This window comes from Gallus gallus, chromosome 11 (genome assembly GCF_016699485.2).
Source record: "Gallus gallus isolate bGalGal1 chromosome 11, bGalGal1.mat.broiler.GRCg7b, whole genome shotgun sequence".
NCBI lineage: Eukaryota > Metazoa > Chordata > Aves > Galliformes > Phasianidae > Gallus > Gallus gallus.
The window spans coordinates 10,323,797-10,344,180 of record NC_052542.1 but is presented as its reverse complement, the minus strand read 5'-3'; the positions used below and the strand labels follow the sequence as shown (position 1 = coordinate 10,344,180).

Genomic DNA, 20,384 nt, shown 5'->3' with positions numbered 1-20,384 from the left:
GATCACAGATCTAATCAGATCATTTTTGCATCTGCCTGATCACATATTCAGCTAACAAATTATTGCCACCACTGTAATTAAGTGTATTTGCATCATTTTCTTTAAAGTACCAGAGGGGAAGGGAAAGATGCTTATTAGCAATAAGGAATCAAGAAAAAAAATTTTCAAGGTGTCAGCCTCAAGGGGCATAAAACAAACTGCAAAATTCTAATTAAAGGTCGCGGGCTTATGTGTTAGATGTGAAATATCCCCTGACAAACGAATAACCAATTTGTGAATTGGGATTCAGGGGGTTTTGCAAGTTTGTCTCAGTAACGAGACACCTCTAAATTAGTGACTTCCTCAGTACCTAAGGCATTTAGTTTATACACGTAGTAAATTTCACATCAAACTAAGATCAATTTTGTGTCTTATTTTCAATAATCGCAAAATAAATGGATTATTTTTAGTTAAGCCTTAATATTAGATACAAAGAACTAATAAGCTTTCAAACTGAATGCAATACCTGGAAGCAGTGAAAACAGAAAGATATACATATATAAACTAACCTGTGTTTTCATGACAAGAAGTGTTAGAGACCACTACGCAATCTGGCAAGTGAAATTACAAATTCAACATCCACCTAATGGCTACTGCACTAAAAACGTTTGAAAAGTAGCAGAATTACTGAATTGAGTCAAGAATCTTCAGCTGATAGACAAAGCAAAAAACACTTAAATGTCTTAAAAATGGAAAGGATTAGCAAAGCAGAAGAAAATTCCTCAGTTCTCTATAGTAAGAAAAGCACAGCTTATTCTGCATGAAACGTGTGTCTCAGAGCTAATTTTGGTTACATCAGTACAGATAGCATAGATAGCAAACCAAAAAAATCTGCTGTAAGTTTTAGAAAATGTCCATTCATTCTCCCCCTTATGGGTAAAGCAACATATGCAAAACATTATAGCTGAAGATATTTCTGAATATAATCTAATTTTCTTGGTATTTTGTTTTGCAAGCATGCTACCAAACACCCAGACTCTCTCTTCTATCTGACAAGCACTTTAATACAGCATTACAGAGTGAATTCCCATTTCTCCCACGTTACTTTGATAATATTTCCTAGAAATCTAAAGCTGCTCTCGTCTTTCTCTTAGCAGTAAATATTTTGCACGAGGAGCCTGGCTATGACACTCAATGAGCATGCAGTCAGAAATAGCCTTTGTAAAAATCCAAATCTCAGCTATATAGAAAGGAGCTGAAAAATCTTAATCCATCCAGACAGCTTCATAAAGTCATCATAACATCTCCATTAACTGCATTTATCTAGTTTAGCTCCTAAGGATTTCCTGCATCTAAAGCACAGCAATACATCACCCCATTATGAATCCACATCCTTTCCTCTTCGGAGGCAGAATGGACCTCTGCACTGAGCACGAAGCAAATGCCAGCTCTGTCCTAGGACTTCTGTGTCAGTCGATGTGAAATTGGGCATTAACATTTTTACTACAGCACCACCTTCAAGGAAAGTGATTGAATCCTTTCATGACTCAAGATGCTGCTTTCTTGTTTCCCACAAGAGCTTGTTGTGGGCAAGCTTTAGTAAATAGGTCGTAGAGCATAAATAAAAGAACGAACTTTCAAAAGCAACTTTAGTATGTAAGTACCTGCAGGATTTTAGCGCTCTGTTTACCAGTCTGTGGGTGCCTCATCTGTCTGCCAACACAAAGATTTTTCTTTCTTACCAAAGAGCACTGCAAACTCATGTTCAGTCTGTGCTCCCTCACTTAAATGAAAGGGTCAGGAGACACAGGCTGAATGTCAACCCTGTCTTTGTTCAGACCCTAACTATTATCACTAATGATAAAGGTACAGACCTCGCGCAGCACAGAGCTGCCTTAGAAACACATCTCATGCAGTTTCACAAAACAAGTGCCTAATTAGGGCTCATCTGCACCCCTTGTTACAATTTCCAAATGAAATCAAAGGGCTTCCAGTCCTCTGTAAACGAGTCTTACATTTAACCGTTTGTCTTGAAATACAGACTTCAATTTTAAAATATGCACAGATAGCTAAAGATCAAGTGATCCCAATCTATTTGTGCATATTTAAGCACAGCTGCTATCTTAGGATTTTGTTTAATGTTAGTATACCAGTAAATTCCTTGATCTGTAAAAAGTCTGAGATTCTCAGTGAGGCCATACTCACACAGTAGATATTTAATTTATACTATTCACTGGAGGGACCTTTTGAACAATCCTCTGCTTTTGGCATCTCTCAGCTAGAGCATGTGTTGAAAAAACACTTAATTATAGAAAATCACTGGAAAGCTAAAATAGTTCTCAAACTTTTATGGCTTTTCATACTTACTGAGGATGCTACCGGCTTGTTGGGGGAGGAGGGGGGATTAGAACATGGGCTTTTCCCTTGCTCGGAGAGGATTCATATTAAAAATGAACCCAACGTGTTTATGAGAGTTGTGGAGTTCAGTCATTTCCTATGAGCAGATTATCAGGGGGCATAATTGTTGAGTGTGAGGACACTGAAAGCACTTCTGGTGCTTCGAAAAATAAGTACTCTTATTCTTAAGGTACTGGAACACTATTTCTAATGACTCCTTCCTCTCCTTAATGTAAAACACAGATAGAATTCATCACACTGAGTAACGCACTTACTTTATGCACAAAGCAGAATCCTAAATGTATTTATCCAGTGAAAGTCTTTATGCACATATTTTCTAATACTGATGTGAAAATTAAAACCTTAAGGGTAAATATTGCAGGAACACTAACAAAACTCATTTATTAAACCAAGTAAAATAATCCTTGCTCTTTAGTTGCCTACAACACGATACAGCATCCCAACTAGTGGCACAGGCAATAACCCTGCTCTAATCAGTACCACAGGAACCTGCTGAAGGCAAAATCAATAGAGCCCGATTCCCAAATTATCCGAATATTTAGTTTTTCAAACATTGCACACCAAGATCTTTCAGAGCCAGCTTATCTTTTTCTGCCTTTCTAAGCTAACTGCATAAGTACTGCTTGTAAAAACTATTTGCCCATGCAAAGTGAAATAATCACAATGCCATGCTCATTTACACACAAAATGATTTTGTGTCCCATTGTGCTCACAGTTGTTCAGCTCTCTAGGGGTGATTAAACTAGCTATGCTGCTACAGCTTGAGATGATTTCACTGAATCGTTTCTCCATGAAGTTGCTTCTTTGCTAAGCTGTTATTTTAACCATAAAAGGTAAACAGAAGGCAGTTGTAAGAGCTCCATTCAGCTCCGTGCCCAGGGCTATAACCCTAGGGCAGAGAATGCTGAAAGACTGCAGAATTTTCCAGGGTGTTGCCTTTCTTGCTCTAAAGCCTTCAGGAATACTGTTCATTTAATACACACTCTAGATGATACATTTCAGATCCTACTAAAAGAAAGACTTCAAAAGTGTAAGAACTTTTGGGCGGATGAAGCTTTCCCACCTCTGCACATAGCCCGGGGCCATGGTAACCAATACTGCTGCTGATGTTGGGAAAATACAGTAGAAATAAACTGCACAGAGCAGAGCAGACGGATAGGGACAGGGGAGGTGAAAGGTTGCAGGAGAAGCAAGCGGCAGCCTGGAAGGGATAACGAGAAAAAAGGGGGGAGAGCGGAAAAGGAGGCAGCTCTGAAGGAGGGACAAAGTTAAATCGAGGAGCAGGCACTTAAAAAGACTACAGATGGGAAGCAAGACTAATTGCGGATGTAAAAGCGCTTTGTTTCTAAAGTTTATTGTTGCCAGGATAAAAATTAATTGAAACTAATGCTGTTATTCACTCGTGCAGTTTAATTCCTTCATGCACATTCGAGACGTGAAATGAGCACCGCAGGTTCCAGGAGCCGCCAGCCCCCGCTCGCTCCGCCCGGGCGCCTGCGGGGCCCCGCGGGTCGCGCCCCGCGCCCCGCCCGCAGCAGGACCGACGCCCGCCGACGGGCGCTGCGGCCGCTCCGCTCCGCCCGGCTCCGGGGAGGCCGGCGCCCGCCCGCGGCCCGGCCCCGCCGCCGGAGCGGCCCCGCCGCAGCGCTTCGAGCCGAGCAGCTGCGGGAGCGGCCCCAGCCCCGCGGCCCCGCGGAGCCGGGGGCAGAGCCCCGGGCCGGGCATTACCTTTGTCTCCATAAACACGCACGGCGACCGCTCGGGTCTGCCTCCAGAGCCACTCGGAGACAATTGGTTACGCTGAGAAGCGAGCCTAGAGACAAAGAAGGGATGGGGTTACTTGAAACCTCGCACTGGATGGCTCCAAAATTTAAAGTCCGTCAACATTTGCACACACCTCCGCGCTGCCTCACGCACCGCTGTCCCGAGTGACAGAGTGGATCGTGCCCAAAACTTTTGCAGGGGGAGTGGGGGCTCCCTGCGGAGCTCTCCTCACAAAAAAAGAAAAAAGCAAAAAAAAAAAAAAAAAAAAAAAAAAAAAAGGCAAAAAAAAAAAAGCAGAGGCTCTCCCTCCCTCCCTCTCTCCCCACCCCCGCCCGCTGTGGCAGCCGCCGCTCTATCAGTGCGGCTTCACGTCACCCCACGCCTCTCCCCGCTGCTGGTCAGGGGAACCACCGCGGAGCGCCGCAGCCGCCCTCCCAACTTCTGCCTTTTGCTCTGAAACGCGCGGCGTGCCCAAAGGTAACGATCAGCCAAAAGGAAAAAAAAAAAAAAACCCACAACATGGCGTCCTTTACTTATTCCCTCATAACAAGAAAGGAGATGTCTCAGATGAACGCGAGGGCAAAAAAAGCCCGTAACCCCGATCGCATCCGATTTCGGTGCAGCCAATGGAGGTGAGCGTTAGCCAGGCTAATGTATGAATTTTGCAGAAGTGTGCCACATCGCATGCAGGAGCAGAAATGCAAACTATAGCCTAGAGTGGTTTGAAGTCTGCCCCGACCCGAGCCTTCCACTCTCACTGGCGCCAGAGTTTCATTCACAGCCCGCCCGTGCTTTCCATACGCGGCGCTCCCATTGTCGCCCGCCTTCCCTTTGTGCCGAGCCGCCCCGCCGCCACCCCCGCGCCCCGGCCGCGCACCCCGCGCCGCCCGCCCGACCCCCGCGGCTCCGCGTGTACCCTGCGAGAGCGCGGAGCGGGCTGCGCTGCCTCCGCCGCGCCGGGGCCGGGCCGTCTTCAGAGCCGGGGCCGGGGCGGCAGCGCGGGCACCCCGGGCCGCGGGGCTCCGCCGGCGCTGCCCATGCTGGAGCGGAGCAAAACAAAACATACACACACGCACGCACACACACACACACGCACGGGCACACACACGGCGCTAGCAAAGCGGGAGCTGTAGCTTTAAAAAAAAACACCCCTCCGCCGCCGCTTCTCCTCCGGAGCCGGGAGCCGAGTTAGTTTGAAGAAGAGGCACTTTCCAAAAAAAAAAAAAAAAAAAAAAGAGACCAAAAAAAAAAAAAAAAAAAGGAGCGAGAGAAGGCGCGAGCGTGCAGCGCGGTGCAGCGCAATGCAATGCACGGCTCAGCACAGCACAGCACGGCACGGCACGGCACACAGCACAGCACGGCACGGCGCGGCGCGGCGCGGCACGGCGCGCTCCGGCCCGGCCCGGGCAGCCGCGGGAGCAGCCGCTGCCGCGTTCCTTACCTTGAGCACAGGATGAGCCGCGAGCCCCCCTCGGCTTTGGGCTCTGCTGGGTTTGTGTGTGGATGGGCTCAGTTTTTTTGCCTTTATTACTATCTTTGCTCCTCAGATCCTGCTGTGATTATTATTATTTTTAAGGCTTCTCTCTCCTCGCTCGCTCTCCCCCTCTCTGTTTTTGCCGCTTCTTTCTATTTATGTTGTGTGTGCGCGGATGTGTGTGTGTGTGAGGGGGAAAAAAGCCTTTAAATGAAACTGCCGAGGCTGTTATGAGAAGAAAGGCAATAATCCCGTCTCTAAATAACAGAGGGAAGGGAGAAGAGGAGGAAAAAAAGCGAATTCTTGCTCAGGGCTTTGCAAACGCCTGCAGGGCAGAGGATTAGGCTACAATTAGCTCAGCCCTTTGCTCTCGCCCTAGCTAATTTTGCGATGAAAATTGGATATTTTCCCCTGCTTTTAGTGAAGGTCCCCAGATTTATTTCACACCCCCACCCCCCGTAAAACAAAACACGAGCCCTGGAAATGGATGGGGCCGGGAAGCGCCGCGCCGCAGCCCGCGGAGCCCTACGCCGCCCGCGGAGCTGCGCGGCCCGGCCCGGCCCCGCCGGCGGTAACGGGTCGGTGCCGGGGAGGCTCGGGCCGCTGTCACGTCCTTCCGCGGGCTTACTGAAAAGAAGAAGGAGGAAAAGGGGGAAGGGGGGGAAAAAGCTGATTTTAATCATTGTCATTTGGTCTGATGTAATATTTCCCCAGGCGTTTTCAACTAGGCATAAATTTTCAGCTCCCAAATAAGTAACGCAGGGCACGTTTCTCACATCTCCCGACTCCTCCGTTACAATTAGGGTAGCACCCACTCCGCACTTGTTGATAAACTACATCAAGTTCAAAAATAAATAATTTAAAAAATCGCCGCGGCCCCCCCGGGCGCATCCCCAGCGCCGGCGGGGTGCAGACGGGGGGTCTCGGCGGCGGGGGGGGGCCGCAATTATTTCCAGCCCGCCCGCCCGCCTCCCCCTCCCTTTCACCCCTTGCTAATGTCTCGCATTGTAAACGCCAAATTTCCTGTAGGCCATTAAAACCAAATGACGTCTATCGACATGCATTGTGCTATTGCGGAGCGCCCTGGCAGCCCGCCCCCGGCCAAAAGCGCCATTTCAATTAGAGCGTGCGGCGCGATGGCGCGGGGCTCCGCGGGCGGCTCCGCGGGCGCGCAGCGCGCCCCGAAGGGAAGGGGGCGGGAACCCCCTCCGCACCAAAAGAAAAGAAAAAAGAGACGATAATAAAAATTAAAGCAACGCGAAGCCCGCCCCTCAACTTTCCGCCCGAGACGCGCCTCCGCCCGCGGCTCCGCGTTTCCCCGAGCCTCCGCGGGGGATGCGCGCCCCGCGGAGAGCGGCCCCCGCGGGAGAAGTTCGGGGGGAGCACCGCCCCGCGGCGCCCGGCCCTCGGCCGCCGGCCGCCGCAGAGGAGGGGCTCCGGCAGCTGCGCGCCCGCGGAGCGGCGCCGCGCGTCCCGGTGGCCGCGGCCGGGCGGGCTGCAGCGCCTACTAGCCGCCGAGCGCGGCCGCGCAGGGAGTTACGCAACGCGGCGCGGCCGCCCGAAAGGTCAGCCCGGCGGCGGGCCGCGCTCCTCTCCGCGTCCGCCCGCGCTTCCCTCCGCGCCGCGGGGCTCGGGGCGGCCCCGCCGGTGCCGACCCGCCCCGACCGACGGGGAACGGGGAAAGGCAGGCAGGACCCCTGCAAGTCGGTTTTTTTTTTTTTTTTTTCAAGTTATCTTCCGTGGCAGGAATAAACAGAAACTTTTCTCCTAAGGGTAGCTTTTTTTTTTCTTTTCTCCTTATTTTTTTTTTCTTCTCGAGTACAAACTACAGGAGAAGAGGGAAATTTTCTCATTAAAGTTACATCCCTGCAGTTAGTTCAATTACTTGATATATGCAGAAGATGTTGTAAATTTAAAGATTTAAATAGCTTACAAAGATGCCGGAGGCTCCATCAGTTAATTTCCTTAATTTATGGATTTTTAGCTGAGCTTCTGAAATGAAAAGGAGAATGAGAACTAGGTCAGCGGAGAGATTTGCATCCAGAACAGACTTAAATTTGTTTTCCTTGACCATCCCACCGGCCCAGGTGCGGTCCTCGGTGGGGTCCCACCTCTGGGCTCTGCGGGCCCCAAGGCCGGCTCTGTCCCGACGTGCGGCCACTGCGCGTCCCCACGCGGCTGCCCCACCTGCCGTCGGGCCGGGCGGCAGCCCCAGCAATCCCGTCTCTCACCGCTCAACAAGTGGAGCACGAGGAGGACGAGGTCTGCCGAGGCTCCGTGACCTGTCTCCCAGCCCCAGCTACCTCTTGTTTCTACAGGGATGTACGGACCGCTAGGGATCATCTGACAACGTAATATTTACCTCCTCTGTGATCTACTGACTGCTAAACGAAAAACAAATGTGAGAACCTTGAATAGCAAGTAGAGCGTTGTAGAAATAGGATGTTTCCGCACTGAGGTGCAGTAAAGAGGAAAGAGCAAGACCTAAAAATACCGCACTGAACAAAAAGTAGGAACTGTTTTCTGACTCATCCCAACACAACTGCCACAGGTCGCACTTAACTGGCATGCATGGCTCATAAAGATCTGCTTTGTTTGTTTGTTTGCAGACCAAAGACTGACGGCATTTGGGGTGAAAGAGGCGTGCACATGGTAGGGTGCTTGTGCGGGATGGTTTTTGCAGTAGCTAGGCAGAACAATGTACTCGAGAGCTTTGAGTTTTTCTCACCTGGATTAGTACTGAGGATAGATAATAAAGGTGTGCATTACAGCTCTATATGCACTCGCTCATTTCTTTCTTCTCACTCGAGTGTGCGAATGCCTTTCTGTTGTTGTGTTTCAATACGTATGAATATATACATATGAATTAATACTTGAAGGTTTGATACAAACTAAACAGTTTTAGGAAGCAACACTGCAATATGATCGGTATCGGTGTTTGTGATTTAACATTTCTTTTCCCACTAGATGAAGTTTCTAAGATTTGCAAGGTACATGTCAAGGACGGGTATATAAATGGATTTTTATTTATTCACAACTCCAAGACTAATTGCTTCTCTTTGCCTGAAGGCCAAGAGATTGGTTTTAATATGACACTTCAAAAGTATTCATAGAACTACAGAGATACTAAGTGTCATTGTTTAAGAGAGAAATCTCACTATGCTACTTGTGACCCTGAAAACAAAATCTTCCACTTTAGTTTGAATCCTAATGTTGTTTTTCAGAGTTTCACTTAGAGCTCAACTATTAAGAAGTGTACAAAGGAAAATATTAAATAGTATGTAGTGAAGAAAAAAGAAGAAATACTACTAGAAGTGAACATCACTTATTCTCTCAAAAACTCTATTATCCTCCTTACAAAGCAATACAAAATTTATAACAGCAGATTCTTGGGCCAGGTTGTAGGATATTACAACTAAAAGAGCTAAGTTGTAACTTACCATAGGTGTTTTAAAACTTCTTGGCTAAATGCCCTGCATGGGTCTATTAAGATATTAAATACTGCAAATTAAACACTTTGGATTATTGTTACTTTTTTTTTAATCTGAAGTTCTTTGTATTCTATGCAGATGCTTAAAAATTGAATTGGACAGAACCAATCTCTAATGTGTTTTTCAGCCTAATTTTTCCATCGGTCATTTCAGCCTTCTCAATGAACAGATCAAAAAATTCCCCAACACTCTGAACGCAGTATGAAGTAGAAATCCATAGAGAATCCCATCTTATTTTCCTCCATCTTTTGCTGTTTTCCAAAAATAACACTTCATATTTGTCAGAACAGAAAACGAAAGACCATGAAAAGATGTAAGTTTTGAGCAACAGAAATTTCCTATCAAGAAGATATTCAAAATATATTTGGAAATGATCCGATCTGAAGTCTACTGGCTGTGTGAAAGAAGGTATAATGAACTGAAAAAAACATCAACCTCTTCTACACTATGATATATGAATTTGTATATGGATCTCAAAGTGCCTGCATGAAGATATTCTAGAGACCTCATCCTGTATTAGTGCGTATCCCTTCCTTTATGTGTCTTCACTTGAGGCTTGAGTCTGACTTCAGCACTTCTCATGTTACATATGTGAGCCTGAGGCCAACTCTGGCTTCCTGGCAGTAAAAGCAATATTCGCACTAACTGCAAAAAGTACACAAAGAAATGTCCAGTCTGCCTGGTCCTCCTCTTTGAAACACTTTATGGTCCAGTTGGCATTTTAAATAAGAGAGAAAATAGAACATTTAATGAAATGTTTAAAGCAGGCAAGTGAGAATTAGAGTTTTATTCCATTAAAAGGAAGAAATCTACGTCTACATGTAGATTAATACTCTTCTCAATCATGGTTAAGACACAGATGTAGTCCAGGAGTTCTGAGTAAGAAATTGGTCCTTCAGAAGTAGTTGTTGGACAGCTGTTGGTCAGTAAAGCCTATGTAGTTTTGTTGCCTGCACTGAGGTTTAATGGACATGACTACCATTAGCCTTGTCTCCTGGTGGGAGAAGACTGATCACAGATACACAGGGAGAAACACATCTGAGCGGTCATGCCACAGGTCCTGTGACTAGCACCATCACCTCTCTCAGCTACAATGAGGTAGAAGCAGAGGTGTGGAAGGCTGATGTTACAAATGCGTTGAGCTAGTGAGAAAGGTTTGCTCTTGTGAGAAACCTGAAAATATTAAGAACCTTAAAATATCAGCACTTGCTTTAGTCAGTTAACACATAATGGATTAAAAAGAAAAAAAGAAAGGAAGAATTAAGGACATCTCCCAGTTGAAGCCAGTGGCAGTGCTAGCTCTGTAACAGGAACTTGACCCAGACTTTGCTAATTAAGACAAAAAATTTTGTCATTTGTAGGCAGATAAGGGATTTCCTGGGAGCAGTAAGCATGACCAGGAAGAGAATAAAATCTGATCTTTAGGAACTCAACAAGTCTTGTCGCTCTCTTCCTTGAAATGCTCTTCTATTGTTTTCAAGAAGCTTATTGCTGCTGAGTGAATTTACAAACCGTTACTTTATTGCCTAAATAGAGATGGACTGTTTTTGAGACTATCCATTATCCAGCACCTAACTCATGACAACAGTGCAATATAATCTATGCTGGACTGCGAAGATAAAATAGCTTGTCAGGAAATACAGAATAGAGTAAGTTTGCCCACCTCTTCATGCTTCCAAATGTTACAAGCCGAAATCAGGTCCTAAAATTAAATTTGCTTAAGATGTCCTATGTTAGCTTTCAGCATGATGTTTCTCAGCTTGTTGTGTTCTCTCATTTATCATCTTAAACAGTCACAATATTGAATATTTAAAACATTTTAAAGTACCTTTGTGCCATTTGTTTTTAGCTCCTTGTTAAATACAGCATATCCATTTTATAAATGTCATGGTAAGGAAAAAACATTTTCATGGCTGAGTGTAATCCATTCATTGGTTTTTAGAGATGCACAGTACTTTATAGCATGTCACAAATCCACACAGTGTCCCTGAAAGCTTGATTTTTGCATATGGATTGCTGACTTAGCTGAACGATGTATAAGATCCTGTGCAGCCAGGCAGCTCCCAACTGAATATACTTCTAACGGAGGTTGTATGCATAGTTTCTTCTAGCAAAGGTCTGGAATAAGTTATACTGCAAAAATACCACTTAACTGAATACAGAGAATAAAGAAAAGAGCCATAATGCTCCTTTTGGATGAAATTATGTACTGCTTTTAGGGTTTGAAGTAGGCACAGGCACATGTAGAACCAAAGAGAAGTTGCTTCTTATTTATGTAGCAGTATTTCAGCGCTCTTCCTCTTTGTCAAATAGACTGAGAAGTCGGAATGTTGTATGATTGGAACAGAACCTGGGAGAGCAGTAGCTCAACAAAGCACGATCACATGGACATGAGAGTAGAAGAAAAAGAAAATTGAGCAAATTCTTCAGGTATGGATTCCAGAAAGGGATAGAATAGTCAAGATAAAACCAAAGAAAGTCAGATGTCAGTGGCAAGAAAGAAAATGTTCTTAAGCACTGTGGTTTCAGACCCACTCTAAGTGAAAGGGTAGTAGAAGCTGCTGTAACCCTCAGACAACAGGATGAGTAGACAGATAAATTCTCTTGGGAGGCAAGGGAATGACTTCTAAGCCATGAAACTATGAATTAAAAAGCACATGAAGAGTTGAGTGAAGCACGCTTTTGTGTTGCAAAATATCTAATAGAAAAAGCACAACTGGGAGGAGAAAACTAAAAAATTAATTCAGGGTCATGAAATTCATCTGTTAGACTAAATGAATACTGAATTGGAGTTTGTGAGGCTAAAACTAACTAGCAAATTAGTACACATCTCAAAACAAAACTAATTCCTGGTAATAGTCGGTATGCAAAGGCAAAATTAGAAGGGTTCTGGTCCAGCATTCCTATTACTGCATCACAGAAAGACTCAAAACTGGCAGAGGTTTTGCATGATTGTCCTTTCAGATCTGCTTACATTGTGGTGCTGCCACATGACAGCTCCAGTTTTCAGCCCAGTGTCCTATTCCCCACAGTGGTCATCCTGCCCACCTGTGATGTGTGCACACTCAGCTGGAGCATTTCCACCAGATGCCGCAATGGAAACATACTCCTACCAAGAGGATGATGCATCACACTGCTGCTTTTCCTGGCCCATTTGAGTGCTGCTGCGGACAAGAGTTTAACCACAGCTTTGACGCCTTTGTTTTAGTACAAAGAAGATGAGAGCTCTGAACCTGGCCAGCTGAGCAGAGTCTAACCAAATCCTGTTATGCCAGAGACCCTTGGAAAGGAGACAGTATGTCAGACATATGGTCGCAACATGCTGTGCTGCAGCCATCCTCAGCTAGCGTATGGTCTCCTGAGTACCATTGCCAGCTGGGCTCTAATTTACACTGGGCCTGAGAATCAGGGACCTTAACAGTCTCCCTGATGGTCTCTTCTCCTTTGCTTCACTGATTTCAGTTAAGCAGATATTCAAAGCCTTTCATTCCTCCTGCCTGGCATACACTGCTTTACTTATACTATGTGTTTGAAAAAAAAAAAAAACAGACAAACATTCTGCAAGAGGAGAATGTCAGAATCTTGACTCTGTAAATTTTTTAATATCAGTGGTATCACTGTGGATGCTGTGTAGGTATGTGAAGTTAATAATACAGATGTCTCCAACAGTCTGATATAAGAACAGCATTGCCAAGTAGAAGAAATCATACTTACCTGTTCCAACCCGTATGTGCTATGGCACCATTTTTCATGGATCTGTGCTCTGATCTCCTTGAATATTGTGTTATTCCACATTTTTTTTGCCATGAATTTCTTCTTAGACAGAGAAGAAGAGAATGCCTTTCTTCTAGTCAGAGTAAACTCCTTAAGTAAGAGGCATGTTTCTCATCGTGACATATGTGTTTGAAGGAAATTGTGCACAGAATAACTAAGTTCTTAAGTTAAATAAATGTAACATTTAGTTTAAATGTTCTATTATAATGCCGCAGTTTTTGACATTGTAGCCTAAGTTTTCAGTTGTAAAAGTTATTAAAGGAAGTCAGTTTTGGATTTTAAAATCCAGCTTTTATTTTGCAATTAGCCTTTGAGGGACTTTCTGAAGGAATCTGTAAACAGATTAGTTTAATGCTGTTCGAAATAAAAATGATGGGGTGCTACTGGACCCAGCACACTGCCCTTCTTAAAATTATTTGTGGCAACAACTACACAGTTCTGTTTTTGTCCATCTTTGAACATTAGACTCATTCTGCTTTATGCAAAGGACCAATGTATGGTTAATGTTTGTGTAGTTTTACCCAGTTGAGTATTCTGTGGTCAAGACATTCTTTAGGAAAAGAAGTGCAAGCACGTTTTCAGACATATTATTGTATAGAAAGAATATATACATATTCTTAACTGAATGAAGGCATTTGAGGAGCCGTGCATCAAACAGTGTTGACCCCTAGTTTCTGAATATACGGCATTGTCCACAACGCAGGAGACCAGCCTTGCTTTCCCTCACAAGATTCTCTTCACCTGACCAAGTAAGCTGCTGGTAAGCAACTATGTTGGGGAGCCACCAGAAACTGGTGGTTCTGTAGAAGGATAAATTATTGAACTGATGAAAATGATCAACAGGACCATCCATCTGCTCGATATCTCCCACCTACGTAGCCACAACCCTCCAGTCCCTTCCTTCTGCTGCTTTTCTGCTCAATTCCTATTTCAGGTGACGCTGGGAATTTGGAGCAGCAAAGCAGCTCCCCAGGTCTCTGTGCATGCCTAGCACACTGGGAACCCATTTCTTACCTGGACTCCAGCGCTCACCACGCGGCTGCTAACAAGAGCCATGTCCTTAGCTCTGCTGGGGAGGTTGAACAATAAGGGATATGAACAGGGATTACACTTGGGTCTGTGCGAGGATCCCGTAATGCTTCTGCATTCGCTGCCTTTAGGAGTTTTGCTGTTCAGTCACAGGCCTGAAATTCAAATGCAGCCTTTTTCCCCTGTGGGCCACATATTTACTTGCTTTTCAAAAGCATCTTACATTCATATTCCCAGTATGGCAGGGTGTTTCCACTGTGAAAAGGGCAGTTCTTCCAAGAGATTAAAGGTTCTTCCACACGTCTGAGGAGCGATAAAGCCAGGAGATGGCTGCTGCACACTGAGGGGCATCAGGGACGGGGCTCTTCTTCCCCCTCACTCTGCACTCTGCATTTGTAGAGCTGTTAAGAAATCTGCTTGGTTCTGGGGAAGGAAAAGGACCAGAGGCCGCTCTCACATGGCACCTTGGCAGCAGCATTCCTCCCTTATCCCCGCTTTGGCTCGTCAGATGTATTTTGCCCTTTGTTTCTTCAAGTGAAGGCTTTTGCTGGTGTGGTCCTTCTCCTCAGTGCTGCCACGTTAGGATGGCAAGTCCCCGTTTCTCTTGTTGTGCCACATGAAACTAAAAACAGTGGCCCCACTGGAGTTGCTGCTACATTAAAGATGTAAGTGAAATAAAAAATCACTTTCGGAGCTTTTTATTTTTTATTTAATTTTTAATTAATCTTAATTAATTTGAATTTCGAAGTGATCTGAAAAATAGCTTTAAATGAGTATATATATATATATATATATATTTCGATTTTCGTTTCCAGCGCTGAGAGCATGAATAATGCAGGACAAATGCTGTGGCTCCATCTGTAGTGCAGGAGCCAGAATTTGTGTGGGACAGGCGATGGTGGCCAAAGGGCTGAGGTCTCTCATCATGTCAGAGCTGTGCAAGACAGCCGGTCCCGGGACAGCCATGGGCTTCTTCTCCTCATGGGAATTGCTGGGCCGGCTGCCACGGGCCAGGCCGCAGCCATCTGGGCTCTGTGGAAGACGCCCTGAGCCCCTCTCCGCGCGCCGCCTCAGCCCGCCACTCCCGCCTCAGCCCGCTCCGGCCTTCCCGCCAACAACCGTTGCCACGGAAACCGGCGGCTGCTCCCGGCGGGGTGCGAGGGCCGCGTGGGGAGCAGCGGCCCGGGGGCAGCAGGCCCAGGGCCCAGGGCTCGGCGCGCCGAGGGGCTCCCTGTGGGGCTGAGGGCGCTGGGAGGGTCTGCGGGTGGCAGCCTGACACCGTAGAACGTGTGTGGCCGCCGGCTGACAAAGCGGTGAGTGCAGGCAGGTGTGCGGGGTTTGGGTGTACTGCTGACTTTGAGGTGAAAGCTGTTTGTGTGCGCAGGTGCGGAGCTGCGAGCTGTGGTGCTGGCAGTGGCTGCGGCCCGGCGCCAGGGCACGAGGCGTCCAGGAGCCGCCTGGGGAGCGCGGTCCTCGGAGAGGTAGGAAATGCTGTGGTTCTAATTAATGCCCATGTGGAGTCTGATTGTGCTGCAGTGTTCTCACGGGTATTGTAGCAACCAGGGTATATTTTAGGGTTCAGTTAATTAAAAACTATTTATAAATCTGCCGAGGTCCTGAGTTGCACTTTGCTAAGCTCGGCTGTCGTGGCTCCCTTTGCCACAAAAACAAAACAAAACAAAAAAACAAAACACCAAAACCCACGCTGTATTTATACAGACACAGCTGTATTTTGGCCAACCCATAGGGCTCTTTGTCTGCTTGCTTCGTTCTCCCTAGGATATAGGATCCTGTCAGCTGGGCAGTGGGAGGGTGGGACTGTACTCACTTTTAGCCTTCAGGGAAGATGAAGCCCTTCCTAGGCCCCCTAGAAGGGTAGGTAGTGTTGAGTGCTACAGGCCTTGTTGGCTGGGAGCTGGCTGCAGCACTCCTGCCCCTGTGCTGGGTTACAGGGCACAAGTTTGTAAGGATCTTAAAGCTTTGGATGGTATCTGCATGCTGTGGTAAAGCTTCCTGGCGTGACATGAGTTAGATCTTGATTTCATTTTGTAGACAGCTTTATTATTTTTTTTTTCTGGTGTTAATTGTAAATACCTCCACAAGAGTCTAAAGTATGTTGTCTTTTAGCTGTATGTATGTATGTTACATATACATAAGGCTAGCTTTAGTGCCTTTAAACACGTACTTGTACTGAAGATATGCCTGGATTGCTTGCGGAAATGTGACTCTAGCAGAGTACCTTGATTAAAATGGCCCAACTTTTATATGTAAATATGTGTGTGTGTGTGTATATATATATATATATATGTATGTATTGTAAGTTATTTGTTTTTGAGTTTGATAAAAGGGGAGCAAGTTGTAGAATCGTGGAATGGCGTGGGTTGGAAGGGACCTCAAAGATCCATCCAGTTCCAGCCCCTAGTTTATCTCTTGTGACAAATTAAATGCAAGGGCAGCAGTCCAAGTTGGACTCTTTACGTATAATGACTGGATAAATCTAGCCCTCTACATATCTCCAAGCTCCAGTTTCACGCTGCATTGCAAAGCATGGCAAGCTTTTCTCAACTGTTGGTTTTCATTTATTTATTTATTTACTCGAGGAGTAGTGTGCCAACACTGCTGACACCTGCCTTCCCAGAAATAGATGTTTAATCCAAGTGCCTGAGTCCTGAAAACAGGTTTCTGTTTCTTAATTTTGTGGCCTCTACGGAGTAACAGAATAGCAAGCTAAGTGCTGTTTGATTAAGAGAAACACTGCTTTCCTAGGACAGAAAATGCACAGAATAGGAATTATCAGTAAGTTCTAAGAAAATGATGGAATAAACATAAATAGGAGAGCAGACACTTAATATTTTGCTTTAATTAAAAATAAATCCCAAGCACTGCTTTATCTTGTGGTTTTTGTACGTATCTTCTACAGATGTAACAAACAAACAACTTTTCTTGCTGAGTCCATGAGTGAAAATATCTTTTCATAAGTACTGATACCTGGGAAAGCTTGCTAACCTGCATGTGATGTTCAGATGCAAAACATGATCTTTTCTGAGTACTTTTGAGGAAAAAGGATTGTTCAATTGTGCAAGATGACTTTCCATTCTTCTGAGAACAGCAAATGTTAAAAACAAACAAACAAAAATCCCAAATCCCAGCTATTGTAGTGCTTCTGTTTTATTTCACAAATGCTTACTATGAAGGTTCTCTCTGGCTGTGGAGGTAGATTTTAGTACTTGGGAACTGAATTCCTTGGCTATCTACTAAAGTGGCTTGTTTTATCAAAAATCTTCTGCCTCATGTAAGCACCAAAAGTGTATCTTGATACCTTGGTCTGTAGGTTGCATAGAATAATTTTGTGAAAAAGGCTGGCAGATAGAATAGTTTTGTGCAAACACTGTTTTCAGGGACAACCTCCTGCCTTTGTATAGCTTGCCAATGCTGATCCTCTTACAGATTTGATGATTGTTTTAACACGGCCAAAAGCAAGCAAACAAAGACCTAATGGTATTTAGCAGTGGAGTTTGCCGAGAGTAACACTTGTGGTGTTCTAGGACTCATATCTTTCATCTGCTCTCAGCTTGAGAAACAAAATATTGGTTCAATATAGATATACAGGACTGTGGTTAATAGTTTACTAGACAGATTGAGTTGTCACACACTGCATAAAGGAATACGTGATCCTTTGTGGAGCTATTAGGAAAGTAATGATTTGAGGACCAAAGCTCACAGCTCACTGTTCACAGCAGAGCTACTCCAGTTAAAACACAGGAGCTTTTAATGAGAATTAACTGGGGGAGGGGAGGAGAACCCACATGAGTTCCTTTACAGGAGAGAATTACAGCATGTTTGCTACATTCTGTGTAAATAATAGTTTCTGGCTCTTCTATTAACGTTGTTGTTATGAAGCCATGTCCATACCGTAGCTTAAAACATTTCACTGTAATTCTTCCCTTGATTAGTTGATGGAGCTATTACTTACTACTGGCTTTTGTCTTCCCTGATTACATGGATATCTGGTGATTCAGTGGATATTTATTTGCTCAAATTTAGAACTCATATGAACCAAATCCTGACCTCTGTTCATGTACAGTAAACTTTGTCATGCAATTTAATGGCTTTTTTTTGTTTCCTTTTTTTTCCCTTTTTTTTTTTCCCTGTGCCTGATAGTTATGCTAATAGAGTGCTAACTTTGTGATATTTCATATTTACAGTCTTAATAACAAAACAGTAGCTGTGGCTTTATTTTGTTAGAGGTTTTTAGTATGTTATTTATAGATCTAAAACCTACAAGATATGATATAAAAGCCTTCAGTATGAAAAATGTTACATTTCTGAGCAGACAGTGAGAAAATTGCCTTTTAGAGGTCAAAACTCCCAGTGCCTCTGGCAACATGGCCTTGATGTCATTTGACAGGGTGGAAACACAGCCCTTCATGGGAATAAACAGCCAATACCTGCATGATTCATTTTGTTAGGAGGGTTCTCCCATTGTTGCTAGGCAATATTTGCTAGGTGGAGTTAAAAAAAAAAAAAAAAGAAAAAGAAAAAGAAAAAAAGCCAACAACAACAGCAAAAACACCACCAGAACCCCAACAGTTGTCTTGCTGTTGATGTTCTTTTTATGCTTGTTTGTTTTGATAAGGTGGAAATTTCTCTCTTCTGCAGAGTTAACAGAAGAAGCAGCAAACGAATTCCAATAGATAACTTCCCTTCTGAGAGGCAGGGAGGGGAAAGAGGTGGGTAGGGATTGTCACCTGGTTTGCAGAAGGTTTTCTTTCTCTTTTCCTCCTGCTGTACCTTCTTAGAGCTGTCTGTTTGGAAATGCTCAGCTGTTTTGTGATGCACAATTCTTAGAGAAGAAACATGGCAGAGACCAGCAGACATTCATTTGAAATGATTTTCATTCAGTGCATTCTGGAATGGACTTGAAAGCAGGTCTCAGAGGCAACTTGTATGTACCAGTTTGTCTTACATATTTATTTATGACAGACTTGAATCTTCAGGATGGTATTCTATCAAGTGACATACTCACTCAGTGTGATGTGTGTCTAAAAATAGGTCATTGTCAAGGGACAGGAAAGAAATTGCACAATTTTATAAACTAAACCATTGCAGCTAGTATGATGGCACACTGTGAAGCTGAAGTAACATCGTATTTGAAATTAGCTTTCTACAGATTATTTTTCTAGAATAATAGATTAGGATTGTATTTTATCAAAACAGAAGAAGGCCGACTGCAGACTCTAGAGATGGCTAATGATAATGAGTTACTCCTGACACAGCAGTTCAGAAACAGTTCTTAAGGTAAAACAAACCAGAGGTCATATCAAAAGATAAGTGTTGGACCAAAATTTGCTCTTATTTCAAATTCAATTTCAAATAGTCATAAAGAAAAAAAAAATGTGGGATTTTGGTACTTGTGCTTGAAAATAATGATCCTTTTGTGTGCATTTAGCCAACGTGAATGCATTTTTTCTCCTCCAGAACAAGTTAATGGCATACTTGAAAATAAAAGCACAAAGAAATGATACTTTAAAAACAGGACATTGGGAAGGGGATTCTTTTCTCTTTAATTAACCTGTTGATGGGTAACAACGTGGGCTTTTAGCCTCTAAGAATAATGCTTTTTTTTTTTTTCTTGTTATGATAGCGTGAGCACTACTATTTAAATAAGGTCTGGAAATCAGTTATGTGAAGTAACGTGTTCTGGTGCTTTACTGCAGTGTTTTCACTTTCAGTCAAGTAGAGGGACTGATGTTTTGTTAAGGAACTGCTGTGGAAGTGGTCCACAAAGGAACAAGTAGATCTATATATAAGGTTATCCAATAGGGTTTGAGGTTAACAGGTAAAGGCGTGGGCAAGAAACAAAGGAGAAGTGTGACATCTGGTGGAAAGATAGTAACAGGAGCAAGAGATCTGTGAATGATAACCTCCGGTTTTTCTTAAGGAGGAAGGGAAGGATAACGAAAGTGCATTGAGTGCTGCGTGAATATATGTATACCACTGCTGGATATGGACCCAGGATGAGTGACGTATGTTGGGACCTCGCAGTTCATACTGTCCAAATCTGTAACTGTGGGAAATCAGTTATATACTTAATAAATACTGATCTTTTCCCCTAAAATACTAAAGAAATTTTATTCTATTGAGTAGCTTCCCGAATCCCTTAGTCTTCCATAAAAAAAATAAATTCATATGGTATGTGCTTAACTACCTTAGACAACCTGAGTAATTTCTTTCAAAAAAAAAAAAAAGAAAGAAAAAAAAAATCATAACTGTACAGATAACATGCTAGCACTTTTTTTTTTGTCAGTTTACTGAGATTTTGTAGTGCTTTCATATACCTGTCCCATATTAGCAGGACTGTGTTTGGCTGCCTAGCCCTGTTCAGTTTTCTGGGAGATACTGGCTATGCCATATGGTATTGATCATTCCATGTCAGCTGGAGATTCTTCTGTGTT

At 44.2% G+C, this 20,384-nt stretch overlaps 2 protein-coding genes across 7 annotated transcripts in view; one reads left to right on the top strand and one right to left on the bottom strand.

Annotated features, from left to right (window-relative positions):
- Nucleotides 1–15,027, bottom strand: part of KCTD15 (potassium channel tetramerization domain containing 15) — a 52,511-nt gene extending 37,484 nt beyond the window's left edge. Inside the window, exons 1-2 of one of the 6 annotated variants that reach the window (XM_015292468.4) lie at nucleotides 5,603–7,102; nucleotides 4,126–4,210 (exon numbers count right to left, since the gene is read on the bottom strand). In XM_015292468.4, coding sequence (XP_015147954.1) covers nucleotides 4,126–4,137 — 12 coding nt within the window. In that variant the 5' untranslated portion in view covers nucleotides 4,138–4,210; nucleotides 5,603–7,102. Of the gene's footprint in view, nucleotides 1–1,353; nucleotides 4,211–4,294; nucleotides 4,393–4,919; nucleotides 5,374–5,602; nucleotides 7,103–13,914 lie in introns of those variants that run through there. The other 5 variants (XM_015292467.4, XM_046899658.1, XM_015292469.4 and 2 more) reach the window with 5 other exon arrangements.
- A 25-nt stretch (nucleotides 15,028–15,052) lies between these two features.
- PEPD (peptidase D) overlaps nucleotides 15,053–20,384 on the top strand; it is a 365,025-nt gene continuing 359,693 nt past the window's right edge. Inside the window, exons 1-2 of the mRNA XM_046899469.1 lie at nucleotides 15,053–15,242; nucleotides 15,314–15,410. The gene's annotated coding sequence lies outside the window, so the exon portion shown is untranslated. The remainder of the gene's footprint in view (nucleotides 15,243–15,313; nucleotides 15,411–20,384) is intronic.